The 24,981-nt window shown below is 43.2% G+C and overlaps 1 protein-coding gene across 1 annotated transcript; it reads right to left on the reverse strand.

Annotated features, from left to right (window-relative positions):
- Positions 1-10,442: 10,442 nt before the first annotated feature.
- ivns1abpa (influenza virus NS1A binding protein a) lies at positions 10,443-23,969 on the reverse strand. The gene is made up of 15 exons (XM_068589646.1): positions 23,777-23,969; positions 18,870-19,160; positions 18,541-18,674; positions 17,752-17,921; positions 17,590-17,665; positions 17,299-17,472; positions 15,855-15,980; positions 14,220-14,330; positions 13,516-13,657; positions 13,109-13,333; positions 12,802-12,923; positions 12,393-12,519; positions 12,136-12,267; positions 11,746-11,919; positions 10,443-11,630 (listed from the first exon to the last, which is right to left on the reverse strand). Exons 3-15 carry the CDS (start codon positions 18,649-18,651, stop codon positions 11,368-11,370), a joined length of 1,953 nt encoding a protein of 650 aa, XP_068445747.1. The 5' UTR covers positions 18,652-18,674; positions 18,870-19,160; positions 23,777-23,969; the 3' UTR covers positions 10,443-11,367.
- Positions 23,970-24,981: the final 1,012 nt, after the last annotated feature.

A 24,981-nucleotide genomic window follows, 5' to 3' on the forward strand; every position in this document is an offset into this window, starting at 1 on the left:
TGGAATAAATGAGTTATATGTTTACAACAAATTAAATGTTTTGAAGTCTTATTATCTTTTTCTTATATGTATAATTTGCTTCTGTTGATCTTTTGAGTAGAAATGATTTCCAAACTATTTCAGCGTAGAATTTGTAATTATGGGTGATAGGAAATGAACCCAATTAAATGGTTTGTTTGTGTGGAAGTCACTGGAGGAAACAGCAGCACTGGGGCTGTGCGCTGCGGCCAGAATCCTCTATCATGACATAAGTTGTCTCATTACTTACTAAGTGAATGAAATACTTGACAAATAAAACGTATTTTCTAATAAAATGATGAACTTCAATGCAAAATGGTCATATTTTCCGGAAACATTTTCTCATGTGATCTTTTTCTAAATATTTTATATATATTATATTTAATATTTAAAACATTGTGTCACAGAAAGAAGATCTGTTGGCATAAACCTTTGGGGCCCTGATAATACACAAAAATGAACTCTGTTGTCGATGTTTTTCTGGTGGGTTACGTACACTTAAAATAAACTTTTGCATTCTGTGTGGAAAGGATCGAATCCCATCATGAACACATCGTTTCATATTATTCACCAGCACTTAGTTTACTGCAATGTAAAAAAAAAAACGACAGAAGCAACACTGATAATGTTTTAATTGAACATCAAATCCGTGAATGAACACACAGTTTTAATTAACTTTTACTGCAGAATCATTGAGGCGTTTCAGTGTTTGAACCACACTGTTGAACAGCTGCTTTCACTCCTCTCTGCCAGCTGATGTCGCTGTTCTTCTTCAAAGTAAAAGCCCCGAAGCTTTGAGTCCTTTCCGGTTCAAATAGGAAGAAAGCCTGAATGCTTCACAAGGCTTCACCCGCCCATCCTCATACAAGAGATGTCTAAATGCTAGCAAGGACTGAGAGAGGCCGAGAGTCTAAGTACCACTTGAAATGATGAAATAATCTGACAAATGGTCCCACACACATTTTGTAAACACATTTATACACATTTGTACATATGTGTGTGCATATAATTACACATGTATTAGACAGTGTGTGTGGATGTACACACACAGACACATTTGTACACACATGTATTTACACACATAATATGTATCACACAGTGGAAGGGATATTTGCCTGATGGCGTGTTTGAGAATTTCTTCATCTGTGGCCGCACATGTGGCACGATTATCATACTATTATTGGACCGAATGTCTTTTTAATAGTCGTGCTTTTCTCTGTCACTCTTGTCTTCCTCTTCCACTTCCTTCCCCTCTCTCTCTTTGCACCTCCTTGTCCCCAGACGGTCTGGAGGGCGAGGTCAACGATGACAGGGTGCTGCAGTGCTGCCTGCAGTACCGGGGTCTGTACCCAGAGTGTGCTGTCATTCTGTGCACGTGAGTTGCCCCTCCCCCTCCTATGGCATATACTGCTGCTGCTGCTGTAGAGTCTGCAGATAATGCACATGCATGTGACTGTGAGTAGGCCCCAGCCAGATAGTTCCAGTTCAGGAGAGAGAGAGCCAGACAGAATAATTGGGCGAGAATAGATGTGCTGAGCATGGAGAGTTTAGTTTGGCTTGCACACTGGGCCATTGTATTGTTTTACCTTCTTTTTCCTTCTGACCTATTTCTCTATTTCCAAATGCTGTCCCTGATCATTTTCCAAAATTAAAGTAGACATTTGATTATTGTTGCACAGTTGCAGGTCAGATGATTCTGAATTTGATGCTAGCGGCCACACCTTGATTATAAAAAAGCTGCATGCTAATGTTGTTTGTGTTATCACTGCTGTATAGACTTGACAGATACAAACACGTTGTCCTCTTTTCTTTCTAGTAATGATAAGAACCTGTGCAGTAAGGCCCTCGTGAGTGGAGTGAATGCCCTCAGCAAGAATGATTTGGAAGAAGAGATTGGAAAACCCAGACATGGCTTTCATCCTCTGCGAAACAGTAGGAGTCCCAAGCCGCCCCACGTCAGCCCTCACCTCCCATCACCAATGCAGAGCAGGCGCTATACAGCAGCCCGGCCACACGTTCAGGAGAGAACAGGCCTTTCTGTAGAGGAGAAAGGTGAGCCAGGGACTAATGTGTACTTTCTTAGCAAAACAGGAAATTACCAGCCATTTTCCATCATGGCGTAATAGTTAACAGCACATACCATCCATGCCCTCGCCACTTCTTCACCGCCTTTGAATGTTTTATTTCATCTGTTTTAAGTGTTTAATGCAGGTGACATTTGAGCAGTTTTAACACACCAAAAATACCCAGACTGGACAGTGTATTTTTCCAGTATACTCTTGTTTTTTTTGTCTTGAATATTGTTGAAACTACGACTGGCATCGTCCTTAACATAACAATTCACTATACATAAGGAATAAAATGAAATGTTCAATAAAAGGCAGTTAAGACGTGATAAAAACACATGTTTTAGCTTTAGTCCAAACATGTAACCACTCAGGCTGTAGTTTTAGAGTAAATAATGTGACCAAACTTAATATGCAACTGAGTGAAAAAATGAACAATCTTCACCACATTGTTCACACAAATAACGCAAGCATGGTTAGAAATGAGTTTAGCTGTGTTGCCATGAACTAATACTAATACATCTTACAATATAAATACATTTGATGCCAGTTTTCTTGGAGCAGATTTCAATGGAACAATATATTTTGGGAAACAAATGAAATGAACTTGAACTACTTCAGAGCATAAACGTTCACACGCCAAGCTGAAATCCCAGAGAGATCGAAATGCAACGATATCCAACGTGCCACTCTGGACAGCGGCACAAAGATACTGAGTCATCCCTTCAGATACAACACTTACTCCACTGGTGCTCTGCCCTGCACTGCGCTAGAACCCAACAGAACTACATGCAGAACCAGGTCATCTGCTTTAACAGGACACTCGAATGTGTGTCAGAAAGATGCTGACTTGTCCACTGCAGCACTTCTTGCACCCTGGACCTCATGCCTCAATCTGACTACACTCCGCTTACAGATGTGTGTGTGTGTATGTGTGTGTGTGTTGGTCTGAGCCTCTCATTCAGTCTCTCTCTCCACATGTGTAGAGTTGGCTGCTCCAACAACGGCACAGTTTTGATTAATAAGACGATGGAGTTTTGCTCTTCCCCCTGTGTTTATACGCTAACATGATGCTGCATTTCTTGGTACCACACAGCCTGGCTCTGTGCCAGGACTGTGCAAGTAGGGCGAGGAAGAGGAGGAGAAGGAGGAGGAGGAGGAGGAGGAGGAGGAGGAGGAAAGGAAGGAGGGATGAACTGTATGTGAGGCTAAGAAAAAAATCTTGGAGTGGAAAAGTACTGCATGCGATTCTCTCGTCGCCCTTAAGCAGGCTGTGAGCGTGCATGTGTCATGTGTGTAGACCTTTTACAGCTTCTTAAAAAGTGACAAAGGCTGAATTTTAAGGACATACAATGGAGGAATTGTCGCGTGCTATTTGTGAACACATCATGTACAGTTGGCCCCTCCCCTTCCCGGTTCAAAAACACCAGAAGTGCGTATCTTCTTGACCACAGGCAGCATCACACACCCCAGCCGACGTGAAAGTCAACCTCAGATTCACGGTCATCCGCCTCGCTGTATTCCCATTTCCTCTATTTTCGTTGCTTCCTCTTGCGTGGGTGGGTGCTTGCAAATGCGTGGAGGCTACACAACTAGTACACAAAGAAACATCCCGAACACAGCAAAATGCACAGAGAAAAAGAGAAAACACAGGCATTGGGTCAGCGCTCTGCAGATACAGACACTGCCACACACTTCTAGAAGGTCATAAATTAGGATTGAGAGGGATTTATTTTGTTTGAGTGTATACAAAGTTGCATAGTATACCTGTAAGGCTCATTTACAACAAGCTACAAGCTACAACAAGGTCAAAACAGCAAAACAATAATGACTCAGACTGCAGGATATTCATATTATACAGCGTTTTATTTGGATTTTAAAGATACATGTCTGTGTGCTTGTGTGTGTAGTGGGAACCTCCTGCCTGCGATGTCGTCATGAATGATAATGATGAAGAGAAACAACCCGCGTCTGCTCAGGTCTCTCACCAGGAAGTGTGGGCCCTGTTTGAGAACATCTGGTCTCATGTGTATAACATAAGGTGGGCGTAGCAGGGATTTGACTGATGCACCGCTGGGATGATTATACTGTCGAGAACATTTTGAGGCTGATGTGTGCAGATTGTCATTAAAAAAAGCAAAATCAGAAAAAAAAATAGCGCAAAAACAACTCTTTGGAGGTTGTTTATTTGGTTTTATATTCCATTTCATGTCATGTAAGGTCATCTTTTTCCTGTCATGCTTCAGCTTGGAAGTGTTCAAAGCTCTGGGCTTTGACCCTCACACGATGCAGAGAGCTCGGCCGGTGGGAGGTCCTCCACCACCACAGGACGCCTTGGTCTGTTTGCACAGAATGTCCTCCGCGATCTCGCAGCTGCTCCAGGCCTTCAGCAGGTATGTTGAGCCCACTCATATCGCTGCTGTCAGTCTAAACGTACCACAGGACGTTCTGCTTCTTTACCTGTTCTTTGTCAATTGTGTATTCAGTTTACTGGCGTTTGTCTATACAATGAATCACATGACACCTTGTACGTGGAAGGAGGTCACTTGTGGTGATGAACCCACAAAGAAGTGTCACCTGGCAGTTCCTCCCAGCGCTACAGAGCGTTCCAGCACCTTTTCAACTCATTCTTTTACAGCCTGCAATTCCTGCTGTTTTGTTTCTATCTCACCGTTCTCAGTGCTGTTTTCAGCCGAAGAAAGCAGCGGCTATTTTCAGCAAGAAGGATCTAAAAACTAGATTTGCTAGCTGACCAGAAACATTATTCTAAATGAAATGAATGAATGAATGAAAAGTACTTTGTTAATCTCCAAGGAGACATTTTTTTGTCATAGTAGCAGCATCTCACACTTACAGACATCCAATGAAATAAACTAAACTAAACACACAGATAAAATAAAGTTAAAGAAATAATAACAGGAACAGGGATAACAGATATATACACAAATAAGAAATAAATATATATATGTAAGCAAATATATTAGCAAATATGGTGTTGCTTGATGTGTAAATATAAACTATTTGCTCATAGGTTTTTTCTTTTAACTTAATAGGTTAATCTGTATATATTTTTGGGGCAGCGGAAACTGTTTTGGCTAAATGTAAACGTTCTGATCTCCTTCTCCTTCCTGTACAGGTATGCCATGTTTACACAAGTGACATTTTTCACCACAGCTGTACACACTCTTTCCTGTGTCCTGGTTCATGTGTGTGTTGTATGCTCATAGCGCTCAGGCGCTAGTCGGCATGTGTTGTTCATCTGCTTGCCCTCTGTTGCTTTTCCTTATCACTTTCACCTCGATGCAACAGACAGCGCGACACTGTAGCACGGTTGGGTTTCTCAACAGAAAAAGAAAAAAGCTCAGTTATCAGTGTATATGAAGTGTGAAACAGCATAAATGCAAATGCAAATGATAAAACAGTGAAAATAGTGATATTATAGCTCTTGATCACCTAAAAGAACATTTTGAATCAGTACCGTTGTTGTTGATATTGATCATTATTACTGTGTTATCATAACCAATGTAAGTATGCTTTCTTGCTTGCAATAGTGACATAAAAGCAAAGGTATCAGTATTTAAGACAATATCACCACTGAGCGCTTTAGTTAAACTGAATGTGTGGTGATCGTAAATATTTTATTCGGTCCGCTCACCGTAAAGTGATGTCGGTCTTTACTTAGTGAGAGCATTATCCGTTGTGTTAAATATTTGATTTTGGTGCTCAGTGCGGTGGTATGATGTCATCAGTTACATAAAGCCAGGGGGGGGGGGGGCCTTTCCCAGAAGCTTGTTGGGTCACCGGCAGGCAGCTTGTGGGCCTCAACAGCAGATAAGAGTTGAGAAATGTCAGATTAAAAAAAAACAGATCCGTGTTGCGTATCATGCTCGATAACAAACGCCTGTTGGCTTTCAGAAAAAAAACACACAAATCAAAAGGTAAGCACTATATTTGTATTGATAAGATTACAGGCAGAGAAACACTACGGCTGTTATTCAGCAATCGGTAAAGAACAAGTGCACTTCTTGGTTTTTTGTCATTTATATGCAGTTAGCTTACATGAGCCACTTGTGCAGGATAACCTTGTTGTTATCAGTTAGGACTGGAGTGTGTGGAACACTCTTAAATGATTTGCAATACAGTTGGGAAAGACATGAACATGTGTGTTTACGAAGCCTTTCCCTGAAGGCAGTGTCCATCTCATTGTTTTTGAGAGTGCGTTGAAAAAACAAAACATATTTGCTGTTTACTAGAACATCTTTCAGTCCAAGACCCGTTTGAATAGACGCAGCTTTTCATGTCTTTCCACTGTACCTGCCAAGTTTTCTGTTTGTGTGGTGCTTTTATTGTGGAACAAGGTTTTGGGAGAATGATTTTGCGACACCTCACTTCTTTTCACCCGAGGACGTGTCACCAGGCCTGATGCGCTTTAATGCGGCTTCTCTCTCTCACATTGTGTGAAGTCCAGCCTGCGTGTTTCACTTTGTATATCACCGGCTCCTTATCCATGGCAGCCAACCCTTTCAGCATTATCTTTTATTATGATATGAACACATTGGTTTTATGTAACTGGGTCAGACAGAACGATTGGGGGCAAACCCAGACGGCTGTTTCATAAAACTAACCAACCTGTAGAGAAATACACATAGTTACTGAAGAGAAACTGCCTCGTGTTTGATTAGACGGATTCTGACAAATGTGTTATAGCCCTGCTAGAAATATATAGAAGCAATCATTTAATATGACTCCAAATTATGACTGAACTTCAATATTTCATCACTTGTGATTGGACTGCACCAAGTCTTTGCAAGTCTTTTCAGGTCAAATGTTTCATAAGCAAACGCATTAGCACCTTGTTATCATTAACTGGCGTTCCTTCATAAGCCTTTCTGTGAGACTGAGTCACATTTGTAAGGTCAATGATTTTGCTTTCAAATGGAAAGCTGTCTGTAAAAACAGCCTTGGCGTTTCCATACAATCAAAAGGTGCAATCAGAGTTCGACACAAAAGCCGTCACAGCACAGGTGGTGAAAGACTGGCAAACTCTGTTAATACCATCATAGAGAGAAAATCTCAGAGCACGTTGTGATGACCCTCCTCTTCCTCCTCCCCAAATCCCTCGGTGTCACTGTTTTGGCTCTGTTCCAGGTGCTGATCAGAGCGTCATCATCATCCTGGATGAGCCACACCTGAGCCGGGCGGCCGGGCCGTCAAAGACCTTTGGCGTTTGGCAGCCTGGCCGTCTGGGAGAGAGGGAGATCCGTTGTGTCGCTGGCGTGACGCAGTTGCTTTGACTTATGCTTTTTGAATCTGTTTCTTTGTACACTCTGACACGCAGCCACACATGCACACCACTACGGCGAACACACGGGCCTCAGAGAACGGGAGCTGCCGGGTTACTCATCATTGATACCGCCACTTTAATTAGTTTGACTTCTGTTCAAAAATAAAGAGCTTTTTGTTAGCAGCACACTTGTTTGTCTTCTTGTTTGTCGCTCTTGAGCCGCGTTGTGACGACGTGCAATGAGTCCAACCAAATATATTTTTTAAAAACTAACCTAATCATCATTAAAGGTTTCACAGGTGCAGTAGATTAAGAAGACAGCATGGAGATGGTCCATGAGATCATCGCAGCATCAACAGGACTGACTTGAGGAGAACAGTAATCAGTGACGTCATCTCAAAGCGTCACGCGGTCCTCAAATCGTTCGGTGCAAATCGTTATTGTCTCGTGGGGGATTTCCACTAATGACCTCTCAGACGCACATCGGTTGTCATGTGATGCACAGAAGCAGCGCAGCGCTGACTCTCTGTGTGTATACATTGTCGCTGCGGGTCACTGACTCTGTGCACAATAATTCATGTGCGTCACTGACTTTGCGTGAACTGAGTTCAGAGGTTCTCGATGCTCTTCATTTGTAGTTCTAACAAAGTAAACGCGGTGACAGGAAGCCTTTCACACAGGCCTCTCTGTCCATGCAGCAGGCTGGCTTGTACAACCAGATCATCTGGGGATGGACCAACAAAAGTATTTGACACAACCTGCCATTTTCCAAAGGTTATGAAAACACACGACTGCACTAGAAAGGGAGGGGGGATTGATGGCTGTAGGGTGGAAACAAGGGGTGTCAGCAGACGTTAAATACTGCTCTTTCTTTCCTCCTCCTCTCGGCCCTGAAGTTACATAACGCTCCAATGGAAACAAAGCAGAGGAAACAAACAAGCAACAAGCTCCTTCAGTGTCTCCGCTGCTAGGCAGCTGTTGCCAAGACTCTCGCAGCCTTTTATTTTTTGGTGTATTTGTGCTCACACTGACGACCATGTATGCGTTGTGTATGTGTGCTTTTGTAACTGCTGGGATGTACGTGGTGCTGGAAGCAGAAGAAATGTAGTTCAGCTGGAGGAAAGTGTTACTGGAATAGCTGCCGTCGAGCGCCGGGGCTTCTGGAAGCAGAAGACACAGAAGCTCTTTTGTCTGTTTGAAACATTTTGTGCTGGATGTGATGAGCACAGAGGAAGTTGACTCATCACGATGTCTGCGTCCAGCTTCATCCAGAGCGGACGCAGTGAAGCTGCTCAGTTATTCACTGGACAATTCCATGTGGTGTTGAAAACGTTTTGTGTCTTTCCAATGTATATATGAAATAATAAATGAGTTAAATGAAATGTTTTGAAGTTTTCATTTATGATCTACGAGTAAAAAATGATTTCTGGAGCCTGAGTGACAGTAATTACAGTACGAAGCAGATTAAAGGATATCAATTTTTCTTACTTTTATTCAAATTGTTGCTTTTTGACTATTTTTCATGTTTTTTTTTTAAATACATGTTCTTAATTGTTTTGAAATCATATTTTCTTCTGCATTATGTTTTGACTTTGAATGGGCTTGTTGAAATGTGCTCTACAAATAAACTTGCCTACGTTGGGTCTATTTCCTGCAGCCTTTAGAAGAGGCTGGTATTATAGTGTGTGTGTGCTGTGATTGACAGCCGGAGTGTGACTGCATGCGGTCGCATGTGTGTGTGTGGGTGTGCACGATGACTAAGTGGATTTGACGGGCTGAGATTACAATCGCTGCTGCTGTGACACACACACACACTAAGGTAGAAGCATCAGACGTCACACATGCAGGTGTAGGGAGGACAGGAAACGAGGGCCGACGATCTCAAGTCATTGAACCTCCCGTCTCACAGCTGTAATTTGAATTTTTGAAATCTGTAAATCTGTTGATGCCTGAGCAGTCTGACAAAATGGACTTCTTGTAGTTTTAATTCTCACTTGGAGTTAAAAGGGGCCCTTTATCTTATCAGAAACTGCATTACCGTGTGCCTGGCTAATGCAATACAGTGCAATTCAAGTGCTGGTTGTAATGTGGGAATAATAAGATAAAAAAAATTCTAAATACATCCATTATCCGAACTGCTTATACTGTTTTAGAGTCGTGGAGCCGATCCCAGCTGTCAGTGGGTGAAGGCAGGGTAGTAAATACAGTTTGTTTATTATCCATTTGAATGCTTAGTTGCATTTACATTTCTACAATAGCTTTAGTTACTTTACCAAGTTCTTCATTCAGTCTGTCCCATTCACAGGTTTCTAGAAATCCAAAGCCAAGAGGAAGTCAGGAAACCTTGTTTCCAATTAACAGTGAAAGGGAGAAGGGTGGTTGGACATTCGCCTACATAGTAGTCTGCCTGGCCACATCTAAGAGTACAGACTCATCAGAGGCCAAGTGTTTAATCCCTGCTTCCTGTAGCACACGGCCCATCTGCTCCACTTTCTTTCGGTGGCTGTCAGGTGCGTCAGCAGGTTATCGGAGGCGAACGTGTGAATGAGTGCAGGAGGGCTTTCATAAACCGCCAGGCCGTTGGTGATGTCTGAGGTCACCGAACGCAGCCGGTCCTCTCAACACTCCTCCAGACCAGCGACTGTCGTCAGCCCTTCCTGCTGAGCGCCGTTAGCCAGCTTAGTATAATCGCTCCTAAAAGACACTTAAGAGGAGCAGAAAAAGAAAAAAATCGTGGCTTAGTGTGGTCGTCCCGGGAGGAAAATGATGGCACTGAAAGATTAAACAGCAGTGACCAGCAGGCAGAACATGGAGGGAGACGAGGTGGCAGTGAAAGCTAAATTTAGCGGTTTAAATCAGCTGTTGGAAACTTAGTCATGGCTTGAAGCACCAGCTGTTGATGTACGACTTCAAAAATGCTGACGCCTATAATACAGTCCCAACCAGACATATCTTCAATATCAACTTCTAGTGCCCTCTATCAGTCCTGTCAAGAGAAACAAACCTAGATATTAATAGATGTAAAATAAAATGTTGCTGTTGCCACATTTAGAAAAGTAGGCTGGAGACAAAAATCAGATTTAAATGGTTTATTAATTAAGAAATGTTACAAATGTGATAATTTCTTGTTCTAACATTCCTTCCAGATGAATCTGCCAATGCCTGACACTTGAAAACACGAGAGAAAAAAAGGATCTTCAGTAAACTGCATCTCTACTTACATCAATTAGTTCATCACAATAACAAAAGGTTAGTTAGCAGAAGCATGGTTGTGCGTGTGTGGTGTGTGCACAAAAACTATACTAAAACTGGCACTGGTTAGATTCATTGACTTTAAGCTATCTGCTACTACTTTTATTTTATCAGTAAATCAGCAGTGTATAAAAAATATAAAAAAGGCCATTGAAGATTCAAAAAGCAATCCAGCTTGTTTTTTAAAATGACACAAAAAGCCATGAGGTGTTTTTATCAACTCGCACTCTGAGTAAGGCTTCAAACCACTGACCTTTAAATATGTGAGCAAAATTACATTTCAACAACAGAAATATTCTTAAATAAAACTTTGAAACTTTCAAAAGTTAATCGTCACCACTCCATACTGCCGCATCCCAAGTGACCGATGAAAAAACGGTTCAAGTCTAAGAGAAACGAAAAGCACTAAATGTGTATTAAATGTTGGCATATGACAAAAATTAGGAAGAAACTAAATATATACAGCACGAAAAACATTGTATGCAATATGCAAAGGCGTCATGTTGTTTTGGGCAACAACCCTCCCTCCCCCTTTTCCCCACCCACCAAATTTAAGCAAGTCTTCACTGAAGACCCCTCATCCCCACCCACACATATCCGCTCATACACACACGCATACATCCACACACACACACACACAGAACATCACGAAACACGATTACGTCACTAAGCCTGTTAGTTTGGAAATAGGTGATAGCACTGTGAAACTCCCCAACCCCCCTCCCCCCTGTCGCCCCCTCCCTCCCTTCAGTCGGAGACTGGAGACGAGCTCTTGGTGCAGTCGTTCCACTCGTCCATCCCGGGGCTGTACACCTCCATCGTGTTGAGGAACTCGTTGCCGTCGAAGCCGCCCACGGCGTAGATGGCTTCTCCCAGCATGGCCACGCCCGCATTGCTGCGGGAAGAGGTCATGCTGCCCAGCATCCTCCACTCGTTGCGGGCGGGGTCGTACACCTCCACGCAGCGGAGCGCGTGGGAGCCGTCGAAGCCTCCGACGACAAACAGTTTGCCTTGACGGAGTGAGAGAGAACGCACTGACTCATCCAAATTTAAAAATTCAGACTTTTGTTTTGCGCAACACGACGGTCTCGACGGGGCACTGAAGAACCCGCCAGCTGAGCTTACCTTCGTGGACGGCAACGGCGGCCCCCCTGCGAGCAACGTTCATGGGGGCGATCAGGGTCCAGGTGTTGTTCTCGGGGTTGTAGCGCTCCACAGTGTTCAGGCAGTTCCACGACTCCGCCCCCCCGATCACGTACATGAAGCCTTCCAATTCACACACTGCTGCCTGGTGCCTCCCTAACAAAAAAAAATGTATTTCATGAATACAACTTTCAAATTTCCCCTCACGCTGCAAGTATCACGAGTACGAGAGGTTCTCTGATGAATTGAAATCCTTTTTTTAAATAAAAGACAATCGTAAGCATCTGAAAACACATTTGCTTCACGGTTAGACTATGTTTTACGTATCAGACGGAAGGTTTCGAGTGCGTGCGAGACTGTGTTGACACGTACTGATGTTAAGAGAGGCGCAGTTGGACCAGGTTTTGATCACAGGGTCAAACGCGTCACAGTTCTTCAAGCCCTTCTGCCCGCAGGGGTCCGACCCGCCCACAACGTAGAGTTTGTTGTTCAATGAGCAGACACCTTAAAAGAGAGGACAGGAATGAGCCAACAGGGTAAAATAGCCGGAAGTCATTAACGAAGAGGCTGCTTTAATTAAGTGTGAAGACACCATTAAATGAAATAATCCCTTTAGAGGAGAGACTCACCCGCATTGCAACGGTTTGTCCTCAGTTCTGGCACTTGAGCCCATTCATCAGCGTGAGGATTGTACGTCTCCCCGCTGCTCAGCTCGTCAGAATGTCCGTTCGACCCTCCAATCACGTACAGCTGACCCTGTGAGGCGTAAAGGAACTCGTCGTTAGATGACCACACAGAAAGATGGCACTTAAAAAAACACTCATTTTAATTGCGGTTGCCTTATCTACTTGGAAGTTAACAAAGTTAACAGAATTTAGAAACCTAACGACTTGGAAAGTCTGTCGGGAAGCGTGCAAGTATTTGTGGACAAGACAATTGAAACTTGTTTAAAAACACTGGATAACTCCTAGGATAATATTCAAAAAGTGACTTCATTATAGAGCCAATCAATCGAAGATGATGTTTAGTGAACTGTACCATGAGCACAGCCATCTGAAAGCGAGCCCTCGGAGTCCGCATGGGAGCGATGAAGGTCCAGCGGTCCTCTTTGGGGTCATAGCACTCCACAGTCCTGAGACACTCTTCTCTGTTGTAGCCTCCTGTCGGGACATCAAGATGCATCGCGGTTACAGTTGAGCTCTGGTCTGACCCTTTCCCCCCCTACACTTTGTTTTAGATATGCATAATCCCAATAGTACACTAAAAAGGAGAAGCATGCACCTTCCCATGTTCCCAACAACCAATTATCTACACAACTCTACTTCCAACCCTGTTGCGTGCAAACCTGCTGCGATGAGTCGTCCGTTCAGCGCTGCGGTGCCCAGACCGGAGCGAGCGTAATGCATGGGCGAGAGCGGCTGCTCCTGCAGCTCCTCGGGCTGGGCCTCGAAGCTGAGGCTCTTCATCAGGCAAGGGGTGGCAGAGGGAGAGGTCTGAGGGCTGCTGCGACCGTGCAAGAAGATCACACACAACACACCGTCCAGCACAGCCAGACACAGGTAGGTGTTGTCTAGAAGGAAGATTGGATTATCGTTTGAGCGACTGGAAAAGAAAAAGTCTTCAGATTGAGCTCAGAATTCAGACGCTTGTGTCGGCAGAGGTCTGACTTTAATCTCACATTGTGCGGCACCTGTGGGACTACTTTGACTATATTTGGTACCGGGAGAATTGAAGTCACATGTGCACACTTACTTGTGGTCTTCTCAGAGGCGATGTACTTCCACTCTCTCCTGCCGGGCAGTTTTGGGGCATTTGACGCTTGGTTGGAGGGCGACAGGCTTCCTGATGAGCTGCAGCTCATCTGTCTCTGGGTGCTCTCCCGTACGGGTTTCTTCTGCAAGAGCACAGTGCAGCTACAGAAGCCAAGCTTGCACCACGGGCCCACCAGTGGCCACAACACCCAGGTAATCATACCCCAAACTACGCTTTGATCCAGCTGTTCTAAATGTGGACGTTTTGTATTGGAGTAATGTATTGAAAATCTCACGCCGTCAGAAACCAACAACTCCACACTGCAAAACAGTCTCAGACCACAACTACAATCAGAGCCAACGGCACACAGTTCAGGCACAATAGAGGGCAAAAAAAAAAAAAAGATGAGACAGCCATCACTGCTCACCGCCATAGTTAGAAAACAAAAGTGTGGTTTTGATAGATGCTCAACAGCAAAGTCTGGCAGACATCCTGGCTCATTTCTGGCTCATCTACTGACATTAGTCTTTACATTGTAGATTAACCGTGGTAGCAAATGAGCCATATCTACTTCTTGCCAGGCACAGGCTGTGTCGTATTTGTATGCATGGCCAGGTACGAGCTGTACAATAAAGCTACACACTGCCAAGCACAATATAGTAGAGACTTCAGTACAGTGAAGCCAGGCACAAGCTGTTGAGTACCTGCACAAACTGAAGGTGGTCCTCCTCGCCACCAAACACCTCACTGTGCCCATCAATCACCAGCCCTCCATCCACCAGCTTATGGTCAGGTGAGTAGTACAGCGTTTGCACCTGAAAGACAAACAGGAACAACACACCCATGTGGCTGTCTCCAAGGCAACACACTCAGAACCCCAGCATAAAAGGGGGAGAGGAGGGAAGGAGGGAGGAGAAGGAGGAGGGAGGGGGGCAGTGCTGTGAAGAGGAAGAGGGGAAAGGGACGATGGTCTGGATCTTCAGTCGCTTGGATGGAAAGCTTCCTTTGAAAAGACACACGCTCCTGCCACTGCATGGAGTGGGTTAAGTGTTGAAGCTCAAGAAGGTATCTGACAGTGTCTTTCCTTAATTTGCATCTAAAAAAAGAGGGAGCTGGTGAAGCATGAAAAGGCTGCATCTGGAAAGATCTTCAGTGAAGAATGAAGAAGGAGGAGGGGCTGTACGCGGCCCTCTTTCCACCTCTGCTGCTTGGAAACCGGTCCTCTAGCTGAACAAGTCGGGTCACTGCGATGGCAGCCGCAATGGGCACTCAAATCCAGACGACTATTGACGGACTAGCATCCGTTGAGCTAATCGTAAATCATTATCCATTAATACGCGCAAACCGCATAGGTTTGTTCCGCTGACGTCAGAAGAAATGATAATGAGGATAATGTGTTGAAGTCACTTAGTTGCCCATCAGAAGGGTTCAATTTTAGAAATTGACGGGGGAAAAGCAAAAGGAACCAATAATTGAAGTGAAGGTGAAACACATTATGTGTGCTGGGCATCTCAATATGCTTATGTGCAATGCTGTTTTATGCCCAATGCCTAATTTGAGTGGTATGCCGGTGGGTATGGAGGAGAATATATCGGTATATGTGTAGTCAAGGGGCCTTCAATTACATGTTTAATGCTTAAGGTTCGTGAGCGATGCATTTCTGGTAAATGCAGAAATGGGATGCGATCTGTAGATATGTGGCATGGACAGATGGGAGCACAGTGTTGCTTGGCTGCAAAGAGAGGCTGCTGAGAGGCAGTAGTGCTCCTCTCCGCCCTCTCTTTTTCTTTGACTCATTACCCTGGTGGCTCAGTCCTGGCTCTTCAGTCTGGTCTCCTGCTGCTGCTAATAAACCTACAGGAGAGATAAATCAACGGGGAGGAGTGTCTGTTAGTGCTGGAGCAACAAACACGGACCTGTTCAGATAGTAAAAGTGGCAGTGAGACAGCAGAATCAAGGGTCACACCTTTGAGAACCTGTGTTTTTGTGTTTCAGAGGAGAAGAGCACTGTAATACTCAAACGGGGTTGAACGTAAACCAACCACATACCCGAAAGAGAACAGCAGAAACAAAAAAACAAGAGCGGACAGCAGCTCTTTTTCGGCTCACCTCTAACTTGTAGTATGGTTCAGGGGTACAGAGATTCTTACTGCAAAAACCTCAACAAATCAGAGGACAAAAAAGAACAATCCTGACATAGCAGCATGACAATGGCATGCCATTTCTACTTCAGCCCCCTAAAATGACTTCTTAACGTCACAAACAGGAGTCAGAGGGAGTGGATGGGGCAGGGTAGGAAGGAAAAAAAGTCGGTTTCGACTGCACGCCCTAGTACTGACCTCCTCCATCAGTCGTTCCAGTTGGTCTCCGTTCTCCCAAAGGCTCCGCTGCACCCAGCTGAGCACCTTCGAGTAGAGCTTGCCATTGCTGGGCAGGGACAGGTTGTCTTCTAGCATTACTTCTAACTGTAAACACACACGCACACAGGGGATAAAACACGAGTTAGACGCACACACGGGGGGAATAAAGTGAACTGAAGAAATGGGTAACGTGACCCTTGTTTACTGTAAAACTTGATCTTACTGGTTCATTGTTAATTTACGTTAGAATTAGGTTTTACTACATTCATTCAAGCGACTCAAGTAAGACATCAGCAATTAACTAATGGGTCAAAATAGCTGCCAGTCCTCAATTTTCTCAATCAATAAACAAAAACTTTGTGGTTCACGACAGGAGAATTAAACTATCAGGCTGTATTTACACCGAGTTGCTGCACAGTGATTAACTTCTTTTGTTCCCTCATGACTGAGTTGTACAGATCTGGAGCAGCGGTTACGTGATTGGCCACTAAAGCCTGATGTCGGCTTGCGTTTCTCCAAAAGTTGATTGTGTTTAAACTATTGCCGCAGGCTGCTGCATTATTAAAACAAAATGAATGGAAAGGCTGCAGTTTTCACCACCGCACCCAATTTGGTTTGAATGAACCCATTACATCTGAACCCATTACATCTGTATCTCTCAACTGGAGCTGCAACAAACCAAATGATTCATCTTTTTTTTCCATTCATGATGTGAAAGGCTCAACATTTAATGGGCTTGTTTGAGTGTCTTCAAAAAGCTTAATTTGTTTGTCTAACACAGAACATTTACACAGAACTAGAAGAAATAAAGCTAATACTGACATTTGAGATGCTGCAAGTAGCCAAAGTTTGTTTTTTACTACAGTATTTCATTGTCAAATAAATAGTTGCCGACCAATCAATTTACAAATAATTACGGCAATACAACAGTGTATTTTTATTCCAAAACAACTTAATTAAATTCACCTGACCACAACCAAAAGAGCCCACCTTATAATATAAAGTATCTATTGTTGTCTTCATGTTGAACACCAACTTATCACTTGGCCTTGCACGCTTTAAACCCTGTGCCCTAAATCCAGTCTCAGCAGGCTTTAGCAGTAGGTAAATCTGTAAGCGGCATGCGTTCATAAAATACGTACAGCTAATCTAACGTCAAAATCAGAAAGGTAAAAAGCACAAATCTTAATCTTAAATGCTGGTTAGTTTTCATGAAGGAGCCAAGGTGGACGAGAATAGACAACTTTTGTGAACTTGTGATGGCATGAAGCATCATGATGAGAGAATGTCCTCGACACTGCAACACCATCTACAACTTACTAGGATCGCTTAAACACTCGATAAAACACTTCAGTAACAGTAGTATGTGGTTTTACTAGGTCAGTACTGAAATACTTTATGACATGTGCTCAATTTGAAGTACCTTGAGACGGGGAAGTTTGAGGAAGTCCTCCTGTTCAGAAACTTCCAGTAGATGGTCCTGGATGAAGGCGTCCACTTTGGCCAAAACTCTGGCGTCTCCCATCGAGCTGGCAAAGTTACGAAAAGAGATGGCGCTCTGGGAATCCATTTTAGACAGCAGATAGTCGCCACAAATCTGAGGAGCGCGAGAAGAAAAGAAAAAGTTGTTCTTTTTAACCCGTGAAAATCATATGTCGCCAAAATGGTAGCATTAGCGGAAGTAAATATTTGGCAAAAGCAGACGAGTAAAAACCTGTTTGACTCGCTCCATTTTGAACCTTTTAGCTGCAGAGTAAACTTCCTTGACTAGTTCCTTATCTGCCTTTAACCTGCGTGACACACAGAAGACAAAATAAATAAGAGGTTGTTCATCCTTTTAAAAATGTTTTGTTGTGATAAGTAAAACTCTACTCACTGGGCAGTGTAGGCATAATTAAGCAAGACCTCCACAGCCTCTGGGTCCAAGTCCTCAAAGGTGACATGTGAGACTCCGTGGGGCTCAACGTCACTATTGAAGATCTCAAACAGGTAGGGACTGCAGCAAGCCAGTACAGCACGGTGAGCCATCAGCTCATGACCACACACCTGGACGGATGACGAGAAAGAAGGAGACAGACAATTATGTCCATGGCTTTGTTAAATGTGCCACCAAAAACAATATTCAGAGTTCAAGCTATTTCTAAATGTCCATTCCTGATTGCCTGCTAACTCAGAGGTCTGCATTATACAAATAGTGGAAACAGGTTCTCCGACTTAAGATATTAGAGCAACGGAAACATAACAGGAAACAATGAAGTAAATATTGACGCTTGACCAGTGTGTGTGTTACACTTTCCTGTTGTCCATCATTTTGACGAACAAGGATGTTAAAGTCAGTTAAGATCCATTATTACCTCATATTTTTATTAGTGTATTATAATAAGCTAAAAAGTGTAATTTAAAAAAAGACTGAGTGTGCAATGTTTGTATTTATAAGTCTTGTGTGAAGAGAAAAGACAGACCCAGTAAACTATACCGTGTCTTTTCCAAACTGCGTTTACTATGTAGAATGCAAATAGGCGTACAGGGAGAAATACTTGTCCATGTCAAACTGGATTGAAACATATTCGCCCCCGACATGGCGACACAGCCTGTTATGCGTGTTTCACAGAGAGAGACTCTCTGAAAAAAAAGGTGTGCGAGCGCGTGTTTGGATCAACCATACCTGCAGTCGAACGTCGCAGAATTGACCACTCTTTCTCAGAGCGTTCATTTTGGCCACAGTGGAATCAAGGAAACTCTCATCCTCAAAGATCAAATAACCGTTTGGAATCATCGTTGTGAATTTTGATGGTATGCCTGCAGAGAAAAGGTAAAACAATTAGTTTTTTTGAGGAATGTTTGCTCAGTAAAGCAATAACACCCAGGATGCTTGTCTTCTGAACTCTGTCCAACATTCTTATAGCGGGCTTTATTAATTGATGACCCGAGAGGGGATGAGGATTAGGTGCATTGTGTATTATAATCAGTGTTATGCATTAGTCATGGCCTTACCTAATACAGAATAATGCAAATCCAGGGAAGCGCCACTGCTGAAAGTGGAACCGTAGATAGACAATAGGCAAAGGAGACTGAGATCACAGTGGAACTCAAGACTTCTTCACCAGAGGAGAGGGATGGGACGTTGTTAGAAGAAATGCCAGTCGACTAAACGGGCGTGAGCAGAAGGGAGAGGGGGAGCAGCCGCACGGACAAACTATCAGGCTTGAAGCGACTGTAATCAAGTCCTTGGGATCCCGTTGGCTATAGAGTTGTACTTATTCTGTGTTGGTCATACATTATAACCTAGAAGAAAAGGAGAAAATGGAGAAAAAAAAGGACATGAGCATTTTTATAAGTGGAGAGAGAGGACCTATTCTGCCATTTATCAGTTCCACGTGATAAATCTAAGCGACCTTGAACACCGCCCCCTCCTTCCCTCTTCCAGCGTCCTTTTCACAAGCCTTTTTTTACTAACGTGCAGTCGAGTAAATAATGTTTACATATTCCTCACGTGCATACAAACTTAAAATTAAATTTCAACAAAAATTATCCGATTCAGGATACATTAGTCTCCTTATCTGATCACAGTAGCCTCATCAAATTAAGAAAACTGGAATTTAGCATCTTATCCCAATATGATGTAAACCAAAAAGGCATACAGAAATGATAGCTAAACCCATTGCCTCTTACAACACCCTCCATTTAGCGCTTTAAATCTCCACACCTGCTGATGCGTCCCACCAGGCCGAGCAAGACCGTTTAATCCGTCTCACGCTTTGAGCTCCGTCTCCAGTCTTTCTGAACACAAGGCCACCTCACCTCTATCTTATGTAACAAGCCCCTTTGACTAGCGCCTCCCATTAGGAACCGTGTCATTCAGGCAATGACCTATGATGAAAACGCAGGAGGGAAGCGCTCGTGACAAGTTTCCACTGTCAGTACATTGGAGGGATATAGTTATCTGTTGCTTTGAATTATGGTTGGCTATTACAGTTCTCTTTATATACACCACATAACCCTGGCCCACGTGCCCCACTCGCATGTAACATCCAAAAGGGAGACCATTTATTCCATATCGCCGCATCTCAAGATATTTGATTCTACTATTGAAGAGTTTGAATTCCACGAGCTGGAAAGCCATTGGCAGCCCCAACTGAGCCAACAAAACACAGAAATGTTCACAGTAAAAGTTAAATACAACTGCTGTAATTCAATGCTGAACCACCTCACTGCTATGCCATCTGCAGTCCGAAGTTCAATAACTAAACTTACACTGCAGACCCGACAGTTTCACCACTACATCAAATGGGAAGAGGTCCAGACAGACTACAGCAGCTGCCGTAGTCTGAAATTGTATCCAGACTCCATGTGAGAAAGGCTCTCTCGGGTAGCCCAGCTTTGTGAGTGTTGCATTTCCAACTTGCATGCCATTCAAACTCATAAAAAAAGAAAAAAAAAGCTGTGATTTACTCAACTGCTGCGCATATAATGTATTCGTGACTCTAGCTGCTTTCAGTGGCACATTGAGTAGCATCCTGTTAATCATTGTGCAAGATTTATTTTCCAGTGAAATCCTCTCGTTAGTGTGCAGAATAGAATGTTCAACATTAGTACTCGTCAATGACGCCTTTAAGCCCTGCAGCAGGCTTCTCCCTCTCAAAGAAGCATGCAACTTCTGGAAAATGGACTTGTCAGGCACATAGCAAAAAAAAAAAAAAAATGTAAGGATTATTTTGCCTTGCAGGAGTTTCATCTAGAACAGTTTCGGGTGTAGCTGCATTGTGCACAATCCCCGGGTAGAGTGTCGCTGCTGTTAGCATGAAGCAGATGATGCAAGACAGCCAGTGTGAGATTGGTGCAGACCAACTGTATGCTGCATCTTATCCGCAGTAAAAATGGTTCAAAGGAAAAGGTATAACGCATTGTTGCAGAGCCAAGGCCATGTCTGAACAGCGCTTTAATACTGAAATAATGTTAATATTAGTCTTCAAATGGAAAAAATGAATCAGTGCCCTGAGCTATGACTTTAAAGCAAATAATTCCAATACAATGAGGTGTGTAAAAAGTGACAAGCAACTGGTTGAAGAAGTACATCACAATACCACTTAGGTGCAAAAAGTTCAATTTACATATCACTTTCCAGTTCTAACATTATGTAGAATGATACATGTATACATTACATGCATGTACTGTAGCTAAGGGACAACATATTAAAGACCACACAGTGTTAATTCGAAAATCATAAACAAAGTATCACAAGGAAAAGAGGAAGTGTATTTAGATCAGATTACTTAGCATCAGACTGCATTTAACTTGTTTCCCCTTTATCCTTTTGACAACACTTACCCAGCACAAGACAAAAAGAGTCGAGGGGACAAAAAGGACAAAATTTACACTTTTTGTCTGCTACTTCTATGCAAAGGTGAAAACACCAGCTGGTAATTAATTGCTTTTCTCTGAACTACCGTGCACTATTTTACAGTCGCGGTCAGATGACATTTGAGTGTTCTCCACCTAGAAAGATGCTAATCATAAGCAGTGTGAATGTTAAACACACATTGGACAAAAGTACAGCCCGTACTGCACTACTGTGTGGAACGCGGATGTGTAAGCCAAGACTGTTGGAAAGTGTGCCAGATATATGTATAGGTAAATGGCAAATGCGAGAATATAGTCTTTTGTATTGCACTGAAAAGCATGGAACGCTACAATTCACCCTGTGTGTGTGTGTACCTTTGTGTGTATGGAGGGAACACTGACCCAGTTTTGAGTAGTTATGCAATATCTGGCAGAAGGCTTCTTGTGAAGGCTCAAAAGCTCAACTCCTCCACATGTTTGGGTCCAGCATGCTCGCCTGTTGCCCCTCACATTTCTCCACCTCACACTTAACCTAACACTCTGCCAGACAAGCCTCGCCCTCAGGTCTCTGGATAATTCATTATTATAGAGTTGCCGCCTTAATCACAGCTGTGATTAAATAGAAAATCTTCTGTAGACAGATAACACAAATCTTATGCCATTGCCAGCTTTACTTGTAACCAGCAAATGGCAATTCAGGAACTGCCCACATACAAACTGCGATGGTAAGCATCTCTATATTACATTGTTGCCTTTTTTTGTTGAAATTGTGGCTATTTTTGCCATGTGTGGCCACAAGGTTAGTATCCCAAAACTAGAGCGTAGGTCAGTAACCACCAATATGAGAACGTGTATGAACACAAAAGCAAGGTGGATTTGGTGGGGTTTAATGTGGATATCTGGGCAAACCAGGCAACAACAGGAGAGAGAACAAAAGGCACCAAAGACAACGAGTGAGTCTGTTCGCAACTTTGTCACAGAGGTTTAGCCCTGAAAGTATTTTTGTTTTCCATTTTACCGTCTAATCAGTCAGGCACATAATTGGAAGCCTGACACTGAACAATCAATGCTTGTTAGACATCCCTCCAGTGGTGAAGAGAGGCATTGCTGGATATTTTACCCCATTTAACTGTGGAAATTTACAGCCTAAATGTAGCACATCTCTCTGACAATAAAAATAAAGAATGCAGTCAACACTGTATCGGTCGTAAAATGAAGATATAGACGGAGCACGAGCATAACTGAGGAACTGACTATAATAACGTCAACACAACATGATTCTACATGACAGTCAAATGCATCATTATAGAAATCCACCACATTCAAATAATTGAGCATCTTATTTTGATACCATTAAATGAAGTAGAATATCGGAGCATGACCACACATACAGAATGAAAGTTGAATGAATTACCTATTGGATCAGCGTTAAAGAGCATGCCAAATGTTGCTTCACCCTCTATATGAAAGCACTACTCTACATTACGTCATTTGTAAATCACCCACGTGGTTGCCAGCTTCAGAGCCAGATTAAAAGCACAGTAGGTCAAATACTACCATGACATGAGGCACCCTGCCACCTGGAGAACACTAAAGCACTTTAAGACGTCTGAAACATTAGACAATTTACTTTCAACTAGACAATCGATACGATGAAGTCGACAGAGCTCAATATCGACTGATGCGGTGGCGCATCAATATGTCAAGACTGGTCAAGGCCCATGAAGCGTGTCACAACATGGCACTAAATGGAGGGTGAGAAAAGGACAGGATGTACCCTCACCACCCCCAAAGTCTTACAATTGGCCACCCTGGCACCTCGTGTTTGTGTATTCGCTGCAAAGCAATGTCATTCAAAAGGCCTCATCCTCTGGTAGTGAACCAGGGCCACGTCTGTCGAGGTGCCAGAAAGCATACAGCTAATCTGTACATACATCCCGCCACCAGAAACTAGGTCAGGAACGAGACCCACCCACACCCACCACCCAGCCCCCACATGGCCTCTTAACAATCTGATTAACTCGACTTTTACACGGATTACAAACGCAGATATGCGTCGGCTTTCAAACGAGGCGACGCCAGCATTATAGTCCCCGAGCAGCGAGCAAACCGACGAGAGATGGAGAGCTCTGGCACGCGCGGAAGGCTAGTGCATGTTAGCCTCCTAGTTAGCGAGGCAACCTGCTGCTGGACGGGAAGCCATGCCTGTGGGTTTACTGTGCTGGTGCTCGTTGAATTTATTTTTGCCCCCTTTTTTTTGTTTGTTTGTTTTTGTTTTTACATAGTACGCGGTCAGCGTTTAACTACAAAGAAAGCAGAGTCACACTTTCGGCAGCTGACAAAAAAAATGGGGCTGTGGGGGTTTCCGCGCCAGTAACGCTACAATAGGCATTTTCACCAGTTTACACCCATTTTAAGAAACAGTCTAAAATATAAATATGTAATCTAAATATATACCGATAGCGGTTTTTTTTTAAATATATAAATTTAATAAACTCGCATCAGCTGTAAGAAATATCAAAAGGAACCGCGAAGACGTCAACGGAAGCATTTCATCTTACCTGAGGCGTTTGGCAGCAAACGATATTAGACATATTTAATGTGAATTCAGAGTTGGTTTGGTTCGAGTTAAAAGGAAAGACGCAACGCGACTCCCGGCTCAGCTCGTGGGGCTCGTGGTCGATGTCTGATCCCTCTCTGTAGGAGAAGCACGTCCACTCGCAGACTGGTCTGGACTCGCTCTGACAGAATGGCCGGTTGGTGACGGGAAAGCGCGCTCCCGACAAAAAGAATGCGAGACCGCCGAGCCACCACTGACGTTCACAGCGGTGGGCGGTCCGACCACGCCCACTTGTACTATGAAAGCGACGACATGATCCAGGGTGCAATGTATTAGCGGCTCATAGGCAATATATGGTTTTAATGAAATCACCTGAAGGGAAGTGTAAGCACTTTTGAAGTATTGCAGTTCATGATCGTGTAAATACCTTTTACATGTACTTTATCTTTACTGTTTGTTTTACTGTTTATTTATATTACTTACTAAGTGTCTCTTGTGTGCGCTGCTGCTGTAATCCTACAATTTCCCCACTGTGGGACTAACGAAGGATTATCTTATTTTATCTTATCTTATCTTCTAATGATGTGGATGTAGTTGTGCTCTCAGTAGTTTAATGTAATCCTTTACATGTATTTCTATAAATACCACATTGTAAAAAAAATACTTCATAGATATGACCAATATTTTATGACATGTGCCTTAAACTTGTATTTGAGTCGATTTCTTAACCAGTTGGATATTCAATAATGCATGTTCAGTAATGAATATCCAACTTTGACCGAGTACTCAACTTGGTCCTTGGACCAAAATGTGCCTTTAGTTGGACATGTCTATGAAAATCTCTCTTTTAAACTTGGTCTCTTCTGTCTTTTGAAAGTATGAGCCATTCAATTCCCATTTGCAGGCCCTTTCCATATTAAATTACATTTTGTCATATTCTACATGCGACAGAAGTCTTTTGAGGTCTATGAAAAGGGACATTCATACTCAACAACCACTTTAATTCATTAAGAGGAGGAAGGACCCATTCACCTCATGACTGAGCGGAGCTTAGTACTACCTTGGTACATCAGTAATTAGATTAGTGGATAAGAATCGCTTCAATACCAATGTGTCAGCCAGCTTTTGTATCTGCGTGGGGAATGTGTGTGCACATGTCTCTAATTGTCTGCGTGTGAAGTTGTTGGTGAAAGCCTGGCACCGAAT

This window comes from Clinocottus analis, unplaced genomic scaffold (assembly GCF_023055335.1).
Source record: "Clinocottus analis isolate CAN_PGR_092001 unplaced genomic scaffold, fCliAna1.0.p SCAF_23, whole genome shotgun sequence".
NCBI classification, from domain to species: Eukaryota; Metazoa; Chordata; class Actinopteri; order Perciformes; family Cottidae; genus Clinocottus; species Clinocottus analis.

Coding starts and splice junctions, on each gene's coding strand:
- ivns1abpa (XM_068589646.1), bottom strand. CDS start 18,651: ATGATTCCAAACGGTTATTTGATCTTTGAGGATGAGAGTTTCCTTGAT. Junction 17,473..17,589: donor AAATGGAGCGAGTCAAACAG/GTTTTTACTCGT, acceptor CGCGCTCCTCAG/ATTTGTGGCGACTATCTGCT. Junction 12,268..12,392: donor GACAAACCGTTGCAATGCGG/GTGAGTCTCTCC, acceptor CTCTCTTTTAAG/GTGTCTGCTCATTGAACAAC.